Here is a 13,669-nt window from a genome sequence, read left to right as displayed (position 1 = left end):
AGTGCAGGAAAAATAACAATGTTTAACATGTCCCAATGGCAGAAGAACAATTGGCATTTTGAAAAACCTTGTAGAGGATGGTAGATGCATGTCCACTCTCCAAGGGCTCTAATGTTTGACCCGTAGCTCACCTCAAACGTTTTCAGCTGGATATGTTCTTGTAGGCATTGGGGAGCAGCTTGCTGTGAACCGAGAACTGTGCATGGGGCTTGGCTTTGATATGGGAAATGTAGCTATCGCCTTGGGAGTGTTTTGTCAGAGTCTATCAGTGGATCAGTGGTTTGTTACAAATTGGCCATCCATTATCTGTGCACATGCTTAAAGCAAGTGTTTCCCTCGGGTGACTTACAATCAGGGCCCGGAAAATCACTTTTTAACATGTCTTTTGCCTCTCAGGAAGCAGCAGCAAAGACACCTGTGTTTATCATTTCATACCAAAAGAAAACATTGCAATTTGGTGGTGATGTGTAACTATTCTCTTTGGAAACCGAAGTTAACAGATGCAAATCACGGGATCATCAACAAAAGCATGAGCACAGAAACAGTGTTTGGCCCCTTCTTGTTTATATTTTATAATACAGACAAATACCAATTTCTGAGTGTTTTTTTGTAGATGGAGAAAACTGTATGAGCGACATGTTTAAAAAGGTGCATGGAAAACCACAAGTTAAACATGAGTACACTACAAATAGCAAAGACAATATGTGAAGACTAATGAACACTAAACAACTTACTCAACAGACACAACAACTGCATTCAGCCTGTCGGCAATCCATCTTGAAAGAAGATCGTACGGCTTCATGGCTGTAATGAGGTGAAAAGCCACATGCGTGTCAACACAACATTAATCACATCATGCCATTTAAACAAGACAGGTGTTTGCTGTTTCCTTTACTTGGTGCTTGATTTTCTGCATATTTCCCAAATGATTGTAACTTTGATCCTACTCCCTGGTAGTTAGAGAGGGAGGTTTAATCCAGAAATATCTGTATGTAAATCTCACATCTGTGATCAATATTGTTTTGGGAGATATTTTACATGGCAAATATATCTGGTCACAGGTGTACTGCAAGGATACTTATCCAGCACTGTATTATTTCAAACTTGTATTGCTTTGATACATCGTCTAATATCCACTACTTCTGCGGAAATGCCATACTTGGGTTTCCCAAATCCTCAGATTATCTGGTTTCAGAATTTGATAGTCACTTCTCTGAGCTGTTAAACCACGTAGCCCCTGTCACTTTGAAGTCTGTGAGGGAAAAACGAATTACCAGAAATGGTATTCTGTTGCTCTGTAGAACTGTAAAAAAGGAAAAGAGAAGAGCTGAGAGAGCTTGACTGAAGGACCAATCGGGTGCAAATAGGGACCAATGGAAATCATCAGAAAAACTCTACCGAGCAGAGATTTTGCATGCAAAGGAAACTTTCTTTGATAATCAAATTTCTCATGCCAAGAAACTTTTCCAGATCCTTAGGGACCTGGAAAATCCTAGGGCGATGTTACATCAGATTAACCCTCCAAATGCTTACTGTGAAGATATTTAGAGGGCCTTTGCCTCAAAAATTGCTACAGCGCAATCTCAGATTACGGCTAATTTAGCAAGAATGGAGTACATAGACTTTGATGGCTTTGCCAAAGAGCGGAATCAAGGTGTTAAATCACATTTCTGTTTCAAAAGTATCTCAGAAGAGACCTTGAGTATCATTATGAAACTTGTATGGGAGAGGCTCCTCCTTCCAAAATGATTCTTAATAACAAGGAGCTATTCCTTCATTTTCCTGTGGATCTTATAAATGCAAGCTTGTTTTGATGTTTGCGTCCCCGGGGCCCTGAAGAAAGTCTCTGTGACCCCTTTGTTAAAAAAGCAGATTTGGATGAAAAGGTCGATTCCAACTTCAAACCCATTTCTAATGCCCCTTTCTTGCTGAAAACTTTGGATGAATGTGCCACATCCCAGTTCCAGGAACATCTGGAAGAATCTGGAGCAAACATCCGAGGCAATCAGGTTTCAGAGCTTGATTGCCCCGGCACAGAGAGCTCTTTATTGAACATGGAAACTGAAATGCTTCAGATTATGGATAATGTCAAGGCGGGGCTGCTGATGTTGTTAGATCTGTCAGCAGCCTTCGACCTTGTTGACCATGATAAATCGCTTAATAGCATGATGAAAGAAGATAGCTACTCGGTTGAGGCTATGGCATGGATTACATCTTTTTTGACTGGGAGTTTGTTTCGGGTAGTGTGGGGCAATGTGGTGTCCCACAGGGTACCTGCTTGTCCCCCTCTCTTTTTAAGGTATACTGCCACCCTCTTTGTGACCTCTTGGACAGGCTGGGTGTTCCCTCTACCAATTATGCGGATGAGATTGAGCTTGTCTTTGAGCTAAACGGCTGGTATGCAGAGGATGTGGAGCTTGTTAATTAAGTTTATGCCTCAATTCAGAATTGGATGGCTAATAATGGGACGTGTTTAAAGGCCAACAAAACTGAGCTTATGCTATACGGCTCACCCAAAGCCAGATACAAATGTAATGCTCGGTATGTAAGTTTCCCCATTGAGAACTACTCTTTCAAGACTGTTGATGAGGTTCAAACACTGGGCCTCATCTTTGAATCCTCTGTGAACGCAGATGCTCACATTGAGAGTGTCAACAACAAAGCCCGATATGTACTTAGGCTTCTAAGACTGGTTAAATCTTCTGTCTCAGAAACCAATTGTGCCACCCTTGTCTGTGCCCTAATAATGCCAAGGACTGACTATTGTAATGCCTTGATGATCGGGGTTAGTAAAAACAGCCTTAGGCGCCTCCATGTCTTGCAAAACGATGCTGTACGTATAGTTAAAAATGTTCCTAGACAAGAAACTATTTAATTCCATAGAAGGAGCCTTCATTAGCTTCTGGTGGAAATTCGGATTCGCTTTTAGGTCCTGACAGTTACTCACAAATGCTCGTATGGCCAAGCCCCCGACTATATGAAAGATTATGTCAAGGCTCATCACTCGGCCAGAACTACCAGATCGAGTGATGGGGTCTGTCTATAAATTTCTTGGGGCAAGCGGGTTAGCGGGATGGTCAGATCTTTCATTGTACAATCTGCTACCCATGAATAATCTTCCCAAAGTACTGCGTGCAGAAACTAACCTATTGAAATTCAGGAAAGGGTTGAAAACTAACATCTTAAGTAATGTATTCTCTGACTTCATGACCTCAGTTGTCTTTTGTTATCTTTCTTTCTTATTTATATCTCTGCGCCCTGATGCCTGCAGGCTCCGGCACATCACAAGTGGACAAATAAATAAATCAATAAATGTGCAAAATGTATTTTTGTTGTGCAAAGTCAGTGACTTTGCACTGTGTTAAAAATTCCATGAATCAGGTCCATTGCATCATCACCTAAAGGCCTTAGAAGACTCATAACTTGTGTGGACACCATCCAAACACATATGCTCACAGTGTACTTTCAATTTACCCCATCAAGGCTGACAAATATAGGCTATATGTAGGCAAGCTTTAGCCCCAAATCGGCAACTGAATGGCCAAACTTCTCCAGGAGGACTTTACCCTCACACTCAAACCAAATATCAATTTGCTGAGTTCTGAAAAGTCAGAACTTCAAAGGTAACCTCACTTCCATAGAAAAAAAACAAATGTGCAAAGTCAAACTATTATACATACATAAACATATCTAGGCTAGAATTTTTATATTATCCTACCATACAGAACACCTGATTTCTAATTAACAAAAAAGTTACTGCATCCCTCGTACAGTCATGCCCCTTCGGTCGATGCCTCTCCGGACCTAAATCTAATGTATGATGCTATGATTCGGTTGTACAGCCATGAACACCTGACTTAACCACCTCTTCTGGTCGATCCTAAACTGTCAATCAGAATAAGTTCCTAATGGAGGAACTCCCATACCCTGCACACTTTCATAAGCTCAATACGTGAGCTAAACAATTTAGGTTGAATTTTGTTCACACTCCAAGTGTATTGTTTTATAAACAAAGTTCTTCAATTATTTCAATTAGCAAAACAACAATTTTTGGTCTTCAATGAAAACCTCAAGACATAATTCTTTATAATCTTCATACGTAGTTTTATTTTTCAAAGGCCCAACGAGTTTCGAGAACATCTCTTCTTCAGGGGCATATTCAATATTTCAATCACATCTAAAGAAAGATTTCAAAAGCATATAATTACTAGTACTGCAGAATGATTCAAAAATGTATAGTTTTTCACAAAGATACATATCCAAAGTAAAGCTTTTGTTCAATCATATAATTAGTTCATAACCATTTATACTTATGTATTTCTCATCATTCAATAGGTAGTTGTTAATTTGAATAAACATCAACTAATGTTTGACCTCTTTGAGCATCACCAATCTAGGTTGATTTGTATCTCAATTGTTATCCAATACCTATTTGGAAAGTGGAGATGTCTGTTGTAGCTGGGTGTTAAAGATAGATCCTATCAGTGTAGTTAATTAGGTGCTCAATAAATGGTGTAGTCAATTATTAAAAACAAAGACAAAAAGCATCTTACTAGGAAGCACATTCTGGAGCATAATCATTTATACTAATATACTTCTCATCCATCTTTGAGTGGTTGTTAATTTGTATAAACATAAACCAATGCTTGATCGCTTTGAGCATCACCAATATCAAGTAATGTATGTCTTCATTGCTGTCCACTATCTATACAGAAAGTCAAAACCTCTCTTGATGCTGGCTGTTAAAGATAAATCCTATCTGATTAGTCGTTAAGGTGCTAAGTTCAATAGTGTAGCCAATTATTTAAAAAAACGTTTTTCGCAGAAGTACACTTCTGAAGCAAGAAATAATGGAGTGATAAGTGTCTTACCCAAGGGAAAACTGGTAAGGCATCACCCATCGTAATAAGTATCTCATAGGTTTTTGTCACAGCTCTTCTCTATTGTCAAAATCCTTCTTCTTTTCACCATCAATCTCCTTCATTATAGCCCATCTTCAGTCCTTCTTCTTCATCTGAGTCCTTTTTTGGCCTAGACATCACCCACACAATCCTTCATCATTGTTCCCCTTTTTTGTCACAGTCTTTCATCACAATAGCTGCATTGTGATATTCTGTCTACTTTATCACAGTCTTTTCTATCAGTAATTATTCTACATCATTGTTCTTTGTCAAAACCCTTCCATGCATCACAATCCTTCTTCATCACAGAGCTTATCTTTGCTCACTGTCCTCCTTCATCACAACCCTTCTACCTTTTCACATTTAATCTCCAACACAGTCCTTTGGCAATCTTTCTCCATTCTTGAGACCTTCACCACAGCCCTTCTCCTTCATCACAGTCCCTTTTCAGGGTCTTCCTCCTTTATCTTAGTGCTTCTCCTTTGTCACTTTCCTTTTCGTTCATCAAAGTCATTCTTCTTCATCACTGTCATTTGTTACAGAACTTCTAATTTATCACAGTTTTTCTTTTTTCTCACAATACTTCTCCTGCATCAAGGCCCTTCTTTAGTACAGTCCTTTTCCTCTGTCAGTCCATCTTCTTCATTATCGTCCTTCTTTGTCATAGATACCATCTCTATTATAATAGTTAACTTCCATCCATTCACTCTTCTTTTGTCAGTGCTTTAGCACAATAGTTACAGTCCTTCTCAACCATCCCAGTCCTCTGTCATATTATTTATACTTTATCATATCCTGTGTCATTTTTCAGTCCTTCATCACAGTCCTCCTCCTTCCTCACAGTCACTTTCCACTATATAGTTTCCTCTCATAGTTCCTATTGTCCATCACAGTATGTCTCCTTTGTTACAGTCCTCCATTGAAGTCCTTCTCATTGATCAAAGTCCTTCCCCTTTGTAACAGTCAATCATCACAGTCATTCTCCCGCATCCCTCATCATTGTTCTTTGTCGCAGTCCTTATACTTCATCACAGTGCTTATCTTTAATCACTGCACTCCTTTATCATAATCCTCCTTAATCACAGTGCATCCACAGTCTTTCTAAACTGCAAACTGTTCTTCTTAATACCAGTCCTTTGTCAGTCATTCTCCATCATTACAGCCTTTAATCACAGTCCCTTTCCCTTATTAAATGCCTTCTCTGTGGTCCTCCTTCTGTTATAAACACCTTCATCATAGTCCTTCTTCTTTGTAAAAATCTGTTGAATCCATCTGAGTCCTTCTCCTTCATCACTGTCAATTCCTTTCATCGCAGTCCTCTTTTCTCATAGAACTTCCCCTGAATCACGGCCCATCTTCAGTCCGTCTCCGTTGTCAGTACTTCTTCATTAGAGAAATTCTCCTTTGTCCTAGACATCACCTCCATTATAATCCTTATCTTTCATAACAGTCCTCATCTTTTGTCACAGTGCTTCTTCACAATCCCTAACCTTTTTGACAGTCTTTCTTCATCATCCCAATCCTCTGTTATAGTACTTCTACGTCATCACAGTTCTCTTTCTTCATAACATTCCTACACATTTAATTGCAGTCCTCCTCGTTCATCCCAGTCCTTCTTCCTTGCACAGCCTGTTCTCACAGTTTCTTTCCTTCATCACAGTCCCCATTCATCCCTGTCTTTATCCTTAATCTGAGTCTCCTGTATTACCCCTTCATCCTAATATGTCTGTCTCTGACATAGTTCATCAGTCAACTGGACTCCTCTATATCAGCCACCCTGTGTATTGCTTTAACTATATTTTCTTCTTTCCTCCTCCCCATGTTCCTTAGTGTCTGTCTGTCTGCCACTCTCTATCTCTCAATGAAAAAACTTTGTTAAAGGGATGTTATGGTTAAGTTGCACTAATAAAAACCTATGAAATTCAATGAAAAAACTTTGTTAAAGGGAGGTTATGGTTAAGTTGCACTAATAAAAACCTATGAAATTCAATGAAAAAACTTTGTAGAATAGTAGCAAAACCACTATTCATCTTAAAAATGGCAACACCCATTGCCATTCCTCCTCTGCAACAGCCACCACCACCACCAGCTGGCGGACCCACACAACAAAAAAAGTGCAACTTTGCTTTGTACTCAGTCGCAGACTACCTGGACATTACTCCTATGGGACCACCTCCATGCGCCGCCACACCAAATCCAACCACTGCAATGCTCTCAGAAAGATTGTTCCTTTCTTAGCAAGTAGTAGGCTGTCTTCCTCCACATCATCTTCCTCAACCAATACTGTAACCACACAGCCTACTTCTGTGGGACACAAACTCCCACCAGCTACCATGCAAGCAATAAAAGAGGCTGTTGATCCATATCTTTCGAAGACCACAGTCCTCTTTATATACAGCAACAAACCACTCTGCAGGGGGAAAAAATTTCGAAGTGCTTTTGAAGCTGTAATCAAGGAGCATGAGAAACACTGCCCACTATCTTACAAGTAACACACTTGCAACATCTTCCCCTGTTCACCTGCCCCTCCATATTAGTAATTGGTGCCTCTTCCCTCATTTCCCTCCCCACCTTGCATTCTCACCTCTGCTGCAAACAACAAAAGAAAAGTTCCTTTAGGAACCACCTTTCACAGTTAATAAATACAACAACAAAACATTCTTATAGACTCCATCTACATTTTTCCAACATACCCATTAGCATTTTGTGTTATGCAAATGGGAATAATGTGGTGTTCCCCCCGTTCCAGAACTAGAGAGGGGGATAACGACCCGGCAGCCCAAGTTATCAGCCCAAGCGAAGTGTGTCTGTGTGCGCCCTGATGCCTTTCAGACTTTGGCTCATTATAAATAAATAAATAACGAGGGTTCCGGACCATTATCCTCCATTCCAGGCCCTGCTATGGGGGATAAAGGACATTAGCACCCCTGGTTCCCAAAGCAGGAACCCGGGGCACTAAAAAATCATCCCGCTGTTGGAAGGAAAATCCTTTTCCAAGATGGCCACATGGAAAGGGAAGCTGGGGCTCCGTACATAGCCCCTCTTCCCTTTCCATGCAGCCTGCAGAAGGTGAAGACAGAATCCTACAACCATAATACCACAAGCAAATTTATTTTCCCTCTTTCCTCTCCATGGCAGCCTGCGGAAGGAGAAGACAGAACCCTATGACCATATTACCACAAGCACATTTTTTTCCCTTTCAAACCTATCACACTTAGCAATAACTCTATCACATAGCCGGTCCCAAGTGGACATGGCCACTTTAACCCCATTTTTTGTCCCTCGTGGTCATGGCCAGTAGCCAGACAGTCCGGGTCATGTCCTTATACCATGACCCGGACAATCTACCACATGCTATACCTCAGTCACCAAAGGTATATCACTATTCTTATTATCTACATTATGACACTTGTCAAAAAATAAAACATGGGCACATTTGCAAAACTATGCTTTCCGGTTCTTGCCAATGCTCCTTACACAAGTTTGCTTGAAATCCGCCCATGTTTTACTTTTTCAAAAGTGTCAAAATGTATGTACATACAATCGTGTAATACACAGCCTACGGTAGCGACCGTGTACTTATGGTTAAGTTGCTCATCTCATAGGAAGAACACTTTTTGGGCGGCTTATAACTTCACTCCCCATTGACGAATACTCACCAAACTTTGCATAAAAAGTATATGGCCCACTCTGAATATTTTCGGTAAGTTTGGTTATTTTTCATCAAGAGGGGGCAAAGTTATAGGGGGTCCCACATTTTTTTTCTTCTTCATAGACTGAAAGGAAAAAGACTTTGCTCACGCCTACAGCTCAAACCACTGGACGGATTTTCATCAAGTTTGCGGCAGGAGCACTGGCTTGGTCCCAAAATCGTGATTTTTGCAAATTTGGTGAAAATCCATTCAGTCGTTTTTTTGTAAAAATAAGCAAAATGTAGGTCCCTAAAAATTAGTGATATCTGGCTCCACTGCGCTGACCCATTTCCCTGTTTGGTCCATGGACAGGCATCCGATTGGCTTAAGGGGTGACGTGATGTCTGCGGACATCGTTCACGTCCAATGATTGGATGGTGAAAAGCGTGAAGTGCATCAGATTTTTGAAAAAAATGCCTGCCATGTTGGATTTGCAGACTTCGGCCGATGTCCGCCGACATCGCAGTAAAAACATATAAAAAAACACAAACTTACACTTGACAAACTTATCAAACAATCTGTGGGGAGGTGAGGAGTGATGTGGATGGGATATGGCCATAAGAAGCCAAAAAACAGGTGTTTTTCACCGTAAAAGTTTTGCAAACGGACCGGATGTTGGCGAACAGTCATGTGAAATTCGAGGACACTACAGATGTTCGGGAACAGTTATTGGATGGCTTATACCTTTGTCACCACTCAATGAAACAGCATGGCATTTTGGAATTCTATTCTAGATCTGGTACTGAAAGGCTTTGCAAAGTTTGGTGGAATTCTGTGAAGTGGGCCGAAATTAGAGGGGGGGTCCCAAAATAATATAAAGGATTATAAATGTTGTGCCATTTGACAAAACTGCACAAAAGTTTACAAGTCGATTTTAAATCTATATATACATGTTCTTGCAAAGTTCAGTGGGATTCTCTCAAGTGGGGACAAAATTAGAGGGGGGGGTCCCCACATATTTTAAAGGCTTATAAATGCAGTGCCATTTGACGAATCTACACAAAAGTTTGCAATTCGATTTTAAATTTAGATATAAATGTTCTTGCAAAGTTTGGTAGGATTTTCTCAAGAAGGGACTCAATTAGATGGGGTCTCAACATTATTAGATGGCTTATAACTTTGTTGCCGTTTGAATGGATTTTGTCAAGTTGGGGGCAAAGTTATATGACTATTGTATGTACATACATTTTGACACTTTGGAAAAAAACATAGGCGGATTTCAAGCAAACTCGTATAAGGAACATTAATAAGGACCTGAACGCATGGTTTTGCAAATGTGCCTGTGTTTTATTTTTTGACAAGTGTCATAATGTAGGTACAACAAATAGTGATATATCTTTGGTGACTGAGGTATACCCTGTGGCCATGGGTAGTGGCCAGATTGTCCGGGTCATGGTATAAGGTCATGACCCGGACAATCTGTCTACTCGCCTTGACCGCATGGGATGAAAATGGTGTTAAAGTGGCCATGACCACCTGGGACCGGCTATGTGATAAAGTTATTCAAAAGTAGGATAGGTTTGAAAGGGAAAAAAATATGCTCTTGGTAATATGGTCATAGGGTTCTGACTTCGCCTTCTGCAGGCTGCCATGGAAAGGGAAGAGAGGCTCTGTACTGAGCCCCACCTTCTCTTTCCATGGTGGCCATCTTGGAAAAGGATTTTCCATCCCACAGCGGGACACTATTTTTTAGCACCCTGTGTTCCCGCTTTGGGAACCAGGTGTGCTAATGGACTTCATCCCCCATTGCGGGGGCTGCAATGGAGGATAATGGTCCAGAGCCCTCATTATTTATTTATTTATAACGCGCCAAAACCCGCAGGCATCAGGGCGTAAACAGACACACTTTGCTTGGGCCGATAACTTGGGCTGCCGGGCCAGTTATTCCCCATTCCAGTCCCTGGAACGAGGGATGAACGCTACATTATTCCCATTAACATAACACAAAATGCTAATGCAAATGCAAATGTTAGAAAAACGTATTGAGTCTATGTATGGTCATGTGGCCACAGTGATGTCAGATGTTCACGGACATCGATGGAAGCAAAAAAAGTGGAAAAAGTATAGAAATGTTAAAAATGATGCTAGAAGGTGGGAAATGGCAGAGTTTTAAGGTGAAACGTTGTAAATTGGACAACAACCTTGCTATATTGGGGTAAGTATGATAGTAATTTGTAGGAAAAAAGCATGCTCTGGTAAAAACCCATGGCATTCTCTGAATAAAGCTTTGTTAAAGAGACTTTATGGTTAAGTTGCACTAATAAAAACCTATGAAATTCAATGAAAAAACTTTGTTAAAAGAAGCGTTATGGTTAAGTTGCACTAGTAAAAACCTATGAAATTCAATGAAAAAACGTTGTTAAGGGGACGTTATGGTTAAGATGCACCAATAAAAACCTATGAAATTCAATGGAAAAACGTTTTAACAGGGACATTATGGTTACAGGTAAAACCGAAAAACCTCAGAAATATGCCTGTTATGGTATGCTAAGCAACCATAACTCACGCCACCACCATGCACTGCTAAGACTAACACCCAGGACATCAACGATGATATCACAAATGTCATTGATGCCATCCCTGATGACATCACATATCTGGCCCACTTATTTTTGTTCACTGAAATATCTAGGCCAGGTGGTTTTGTTCACTGACAGAATATTAAAATTCAAAAGTTGCAGTATATCTGGACGTTAACCTTGTCATATGTTCTTAAAGTACTTTCCTTAGGGTTTGGTCACAGCTCATGGTGCACATACAAGGGGCAATAGGCAGGCCTCAAACACACAATTCATTTGTATACATGAAGATAAACTTTAATGCTATTAACATTTTCTGATGATGCTGTTTCTTTCTTCCTTACTTTAGATTCCCTGTATGTGCCTCTGATTTGTATGCATTGTGAGTCTTCATATGTATTGTTTGTACCAGCATAAGTATGTAGTAAGACTTGAATTGTTTGCTAGTTATTACATGTTTAACATTACACAATCACCACTGTCATCTTGTTACCAACATTATAAACACAACCTCTTGTAGGGACTTTTCATCAAAATGAATTTCACATGTGATGTCATCAATGACATTTGTGATGTTACCTTTGATGTCCTGGGTGTTAGTCTTAGCAGTGCACGGTGGTGGTGCGAGTTATGGTTGCTTAGCTTACCATAACTTGCGAATTTCTGAGGTTTTTCAGTTCTACCTCCATTGAATTTCATAGGTTTCTATTAGTGCAACTTAACCATAACGTCCCCTTAACTACGTGTTTTCATTGAATATATATATATATATATATATATATATATATATATATATATACATATACATACATTCACAATGCCACTTAGTGGCCATCACTGGAAGTTCACCTCCAGTTCTGAGCCACAACAGCAATGCATTGTGGGTATGCAAATTAGCTCAAATGCAAACCTTTTTCTCCAGGAAATTGTCTTTGTCTGAGAGTGCAGTGATACTTTATAAATAGCTTAATCAACCCAAGACAGACACTTGCAAAGCTGCCAGGACAACTAGATACCTGGTTTCACTCTTATTAGGGATCGTCAGTGCAATATATTCCTGACAGCCTGGTGGTTGGAGCATTTGACCATGTTATATATCCCTGTCTGTTTTTCTTTCTCTCTGGCCCTGTCTCACTTTCTTCTTTGCTTTATATCTCTTTCCCTCTCTTTGCTTTCTTCTCAGTGAGGAGTGTAGTGACCACTGAGCTGAAAATAGCGCACAAGAAGTCTAAGAAAAAAATAAAGACTACATGGAGAATTAGTAATTGGCCAGATGTTGAAAACAGAACATATGATGGTATGTATGAGAATTATGCTATGTTATGCTGAAGCAACCCTTCCACCCAAACACATGGATCTGCTTCTGTTATTTCTACAAATGGGGAGATGCTGTGTTGCACTGTTTGCAGTGTGAATGGAACCTATGCTTTTTCATTAAGGGTGAAAGTTAAAGGCAAGGAGTGAGTAGAGCAGCTTCCTCAGATATCATAGAGGAAAATGTTAAAGCATGAGTACTGCTCAAATCTCTTGAAGGCAGACATTAGTACAGGACCTTTGCATAACCACATCTTCCTTAAATCCGGTATCAGTAGCATGTTTGCATGAAAGTTGTTGTCCTCTAGTCATGTTCATGAGCATGACCGCTAAACCAGTGCTGGGTCATGGAACAGTACAATATTCTCATCTTGCTCCAAAAAATAGTTATCAATCAGTTCATGTCTTTATACACTTGCCCGTACATATCATGTATGTCTGTAATCTGTTTTTCGGACTACCACAGTTCTACTTTTCAGCCGTGTAGTTAACAGATATTCAGGAGTTTTGTAGTTGAACATTGTTTATGGCTATTGATGACTGAAAGTTAAAGGAATCTTTTAACATTTATGATTATTCCATTCTTGATATATACATCAAATGATGTACATTGCCCGTTTTAGTAGGATGTTTATGCTGCAGGCTTCGCAATTCAGCTACCAATTTAAAATGTGAGAAAAGTAATCTTGTCAGCAGAGGCCATTAGCTCATCCAAAAATACTCTCATGATGACTGGCAGTTCAGCTTGAACTTTTTTTTAGCAGGGTCCATTCTTTATGGGGCCACATCAAATTCATACCTGTAAATGTAAATGCAATGAAAAACTACAAAAGCTCAAACTATTGGCTTTGCAAATGCTTGTTATAGAAAGAGTAAACAATAGTTGTACACACAATATGCCCATAGCAAGTTCACCAAGCATGCTTTATGCCTTGTCCACACTACAGTATTATATTCCTTTCTGTATCAATAAAAACAAGTTAACTATGTTGAAACATCTTGAAATCATATATCTCCCTAATGCCCTCACACTATATGTTATTTTATGTTACTTGGCATTTTTTTAGCGTCTTATGTATCATTGGTATGATCTGAAAGCACTGGTAGGTTGAACACCCTCGGGAACCGTAGTTCAAGTCAGTAAAGAGAGAGTCATAAGGTGCGTGGGTGCACTGAACATGTGTGCAGCCGGTGTGGCAGTTGCATGATAGCTGCTTCTTAGCAAAAAGTGTGGTGGTGGGGA

General features: G+C 39.9%; 1 protein-coding gene across 1 annotated transcript in view; it reads right to left on the bottom strand.

The window, feature by feature from the left end:
* LOC138491711 (arylacetamide deacetylase-like) overlaps positions 1 to 13,669 on the bottom strand; it is a 196,484-nt gene that overhangs the window by 122,885 nt on the left and 59,930 nt on the right. The window contains exon 3 of the mRNA XM_069618393.1: positions 735 to 804. Within this exon, the coding sequence (XP_069474494.1) occupies positions 735 to 804 (70 nt within the window). The remainder of the gene's footprint in view (positions 1 to 734; positions 805 to 13,669) is intronic.

This window comes from Ambystoma mexicanum, chromosome 10 (assembly GCF_040938575.1).
Source record: "Ambystoma mexicanum isolate Mex_15411 chromosome 10, UKY_AmexF1_1, whole genome shotgun sequence".
Classification (NCBI taxonomy): domain Eukaryota; kingdom Metazoa; phylum Chordata; class Amphibia; order Caudata; family Ambystomatidae; genus Ambystoma; species Ambystoma mexicanum.
This window is presented reverse-complemented; position numbering and strand designations above follow the sequence as displayed.